Source organism: Hydra vulgaris, chromosome 02 (genome assembly GCF_038396675.1).
Source record: "Hydra vulgaris chromosome 02, alternate assembly HydraT2T_AEP".
Lineage (NCBI taxonomy): Eukaryota > Metazoa > Cnidaria > Hydrozoa > Anthoathecata > Hydridae > Hydra > Hydra vulgaris.
In genome coordinates, this window is record NC_088921.1 from 28,885,743 (window position 1) to 28,888,457 (window position 2,715).

The following is a 2,715-nucleotide window of genomic DNA, read 5'->3' on the forward strand; positions in this document are numbered from 1 at the left end:
AAATGTTACCCGGGTTGGTTGGTTTATTATAGGAAAGATGTAGTGTTGAAACATATCGTCAAAAAAAGTTTTGGTAACGGCATCTTCATCGTACTTTAGACAGTTTATATTTATATCTCCAATACAGAATAATATTTTGTGCTCTTTGTTATTTTTAAGAAATATTTGTTTTAGGTGATTTGAAAAGTTTTTTATATCACCTTCAGGTGGTCTGTAACAGGTGGGCACCAGTATATTTTTTAATTTTTTGTTTATTATTTCAATTGTAAAGACCTCACCATCGGCATCAGAAAGATCGTCTCTAATTTTAGTAGTCAGATCATTATGAATATATGTTATAATTCCACCTCCTCGTTTTTGAGCTTTTCGCTCATAAGATATTAGTTTGTAGTTCGGAATTATTAGGTTTGAATTTATTCTGGATGATTCATCAGAACACCAAGTTTCTGTCAAGCAAATCATACTGAACAAATAATTACATTCTATAAGAAAATGTTTTAGTTTGTCAATATTGTTAATTATACTTCTTATATTTATGTATATCACCGTAAAGTTACTGTTATATAATTTTAATTCATTTTTAAAAGTTCCTAATTCAAAAAACCGCGAGTTAAAATTATTTTCATTAAAAAAATGCTTATCTGGATCGTAAGAGTAAAAAGTTATTAGCCGATTTGAAAACATTAAAGTGTTGCGTTTCGTAATCTATTGTTTGTATTAGTTAAAAGAATTAACTTAGTTTCGATCGCTTAAACTTAAGTAAAACTTTATCTTAATTATACGCAAAAAATTTTCTTATTTTCTAAGTTCACGACAAAAAACTTTATTAAATTTAATTGTTGCGTATTTACCTTGGTTGCGAAGATTTTTAACTTCTGGCCAAAGTTTTTTCCTTTCTTCCATCGTCTCTTTAGCAAAGTCTTCATTTATATATATTCCACTTCCTTTAAGGTTTTTAAGTGAACTTAAAATTTTAATTTTATCTTGGTAGTTTAAAAGTTTTACTACGATAGTTCTTGGTGTTTTATCTTCTTTGTACGACCCAACTCGATGTGCTCGTTCCGCAATAATTTCAGTTGAAATTTTAAGGTTGTTTGTAAATATTTTTTTCACAGATTTCTCACAATCACTCCAACTTTCTCCTGGTGAATCTTTCAGACCATCGACTCTAATGTTGTTTCGACGAGAGCGGTTTTCTAAGTCAGTATTTTTCTTGTTTATATTTTTAATTTCAAGGTCATCTTTTTTCCTTATCTGTTTTAATTCTTCTTTTATTTTTTCTTCTTGAAAGTTGAGACTTTCTTTCACATCGTTTAAGTCTATTTCAATATTTTTCATATTTACTTTGTTTACATTTAGTTCATTTTCAATTTTGTCCAGTCTGTCAGTAATTATTTTTATATTTCCACTCACTATTTGTGTAAAGTTCTTTTCTTGGTCTTTTAATAACCTTTCTGTTTCTTTAAGCAAAGATCTTTTTTGTTCTTCAAACTTGTTTGTAATAATTTTTTCGATATTTTTGATCGTTATTTCCATTTTTTAATTAATATTCTCGAAGAGCAGCCAAAAAAACGTGCGTTCACGGCAATGTGAATTAAGCAACAATGTGAATTGATTAAACAAAGCTTTGCTGGAAGATATTCTCACTATGCGCTTGGCAAAACTAGAAAGCTGTATCTTTCAGCAGAACTTAATGTCGGCAAAATGCACGCCCTTGTCCGAGAAACACATCCTGACATAAAGATAACTTACGAAACTTATCGCAGAGTGTTTGTTAAGGACTTTAATATAGGCTTTGGATACCCAAGGAAAGACACTTGTGCGACTTGCGACGAGTTAGTTTTAAAAATAGAGCATGTGGAAAAATGCATCTTAAAGAATGAAGGAGACGTAGATGTCCTACGTGTGGAAAAAGAAAAATTGACCAAACAACATGAACTTCACAAACGTAAAGCTGATACATTTTACACAAGAAAGTCGGAGGCACGCAGACTTGCTCAAGCAACTGAAGCGGTTGAGGCAATATTATTTGGTTATCAAAAAAATCTACCTACACAAAACAAGACGTGTAGTGACGTCTACTACGGTCACCAACTTACTTTTGTATCTTTCAACATTCACGTGCTGTCCACAAATGATGTATACATATATACCTACGACGAAACCAAAGGAAAGATTTTCCCCATCAAAGGACACTCTTACATGGAGTGTGACAGAGACATGGGCCTGGTAATCCAAAAGACTGATGTGGAGTTGCCAGAAGACTGGTGTAGAGTCCTAGAAGAAGCTAGAGCTAAACCAACAATATTCAATGTTATTCGTTTTTCTCGCAACCAGTTTTTGACCTTCACTGACCACATGAAACTAAACTTTAAAGCGACATGTCCTTTTCCCACAAGACCAGTGCAGGAAATCCTATTTGAGGCTCAGCATCCCAAATTTGTATCATATAGAAATAATTGGAATGGCTCAATGGAAACCGTTGCATTAGCAAAACCCCAGAAGAAGGGATCAATTCTTAGAAAACTTCCAACGCTGATGCAGCTTTACCGTAATTATCTGCCGATCAGCAAAGAAAATTATAAAGATCTCCAGGTTCTCAAGCGCTTTTGTCGACCTGAAAACCATGCATTCATTGACAACCTTTCAACCTCAGCTACAGACATCATTGAAGGTTCTGAAGGAAGTAGCTTGGACACTGATGATTAAAAACAA

General features: G+C 32.9%; 1 protein-coding gene across 1 annotated transcript; it reads right to left on the minus strand.

The window, feature by feature from the left end:
• Window positions 1-795: 795 nt before the first annotated feature.
• LOC136075987 (uncharacterized) lies at window positions 796-1,536 on the minus strand. The gene has a single exon (XM_065789443.1). The coding sequence runs from the start codon at window positions 1,534-1,536 to the stop codon at window positions 796-798; it is 741 nt and encodes a 246-aa protein (XP_065645515.1).
• Between the last annotated feature and the right edge of the window lie 1,179 nt (window positions 1,537-2,715).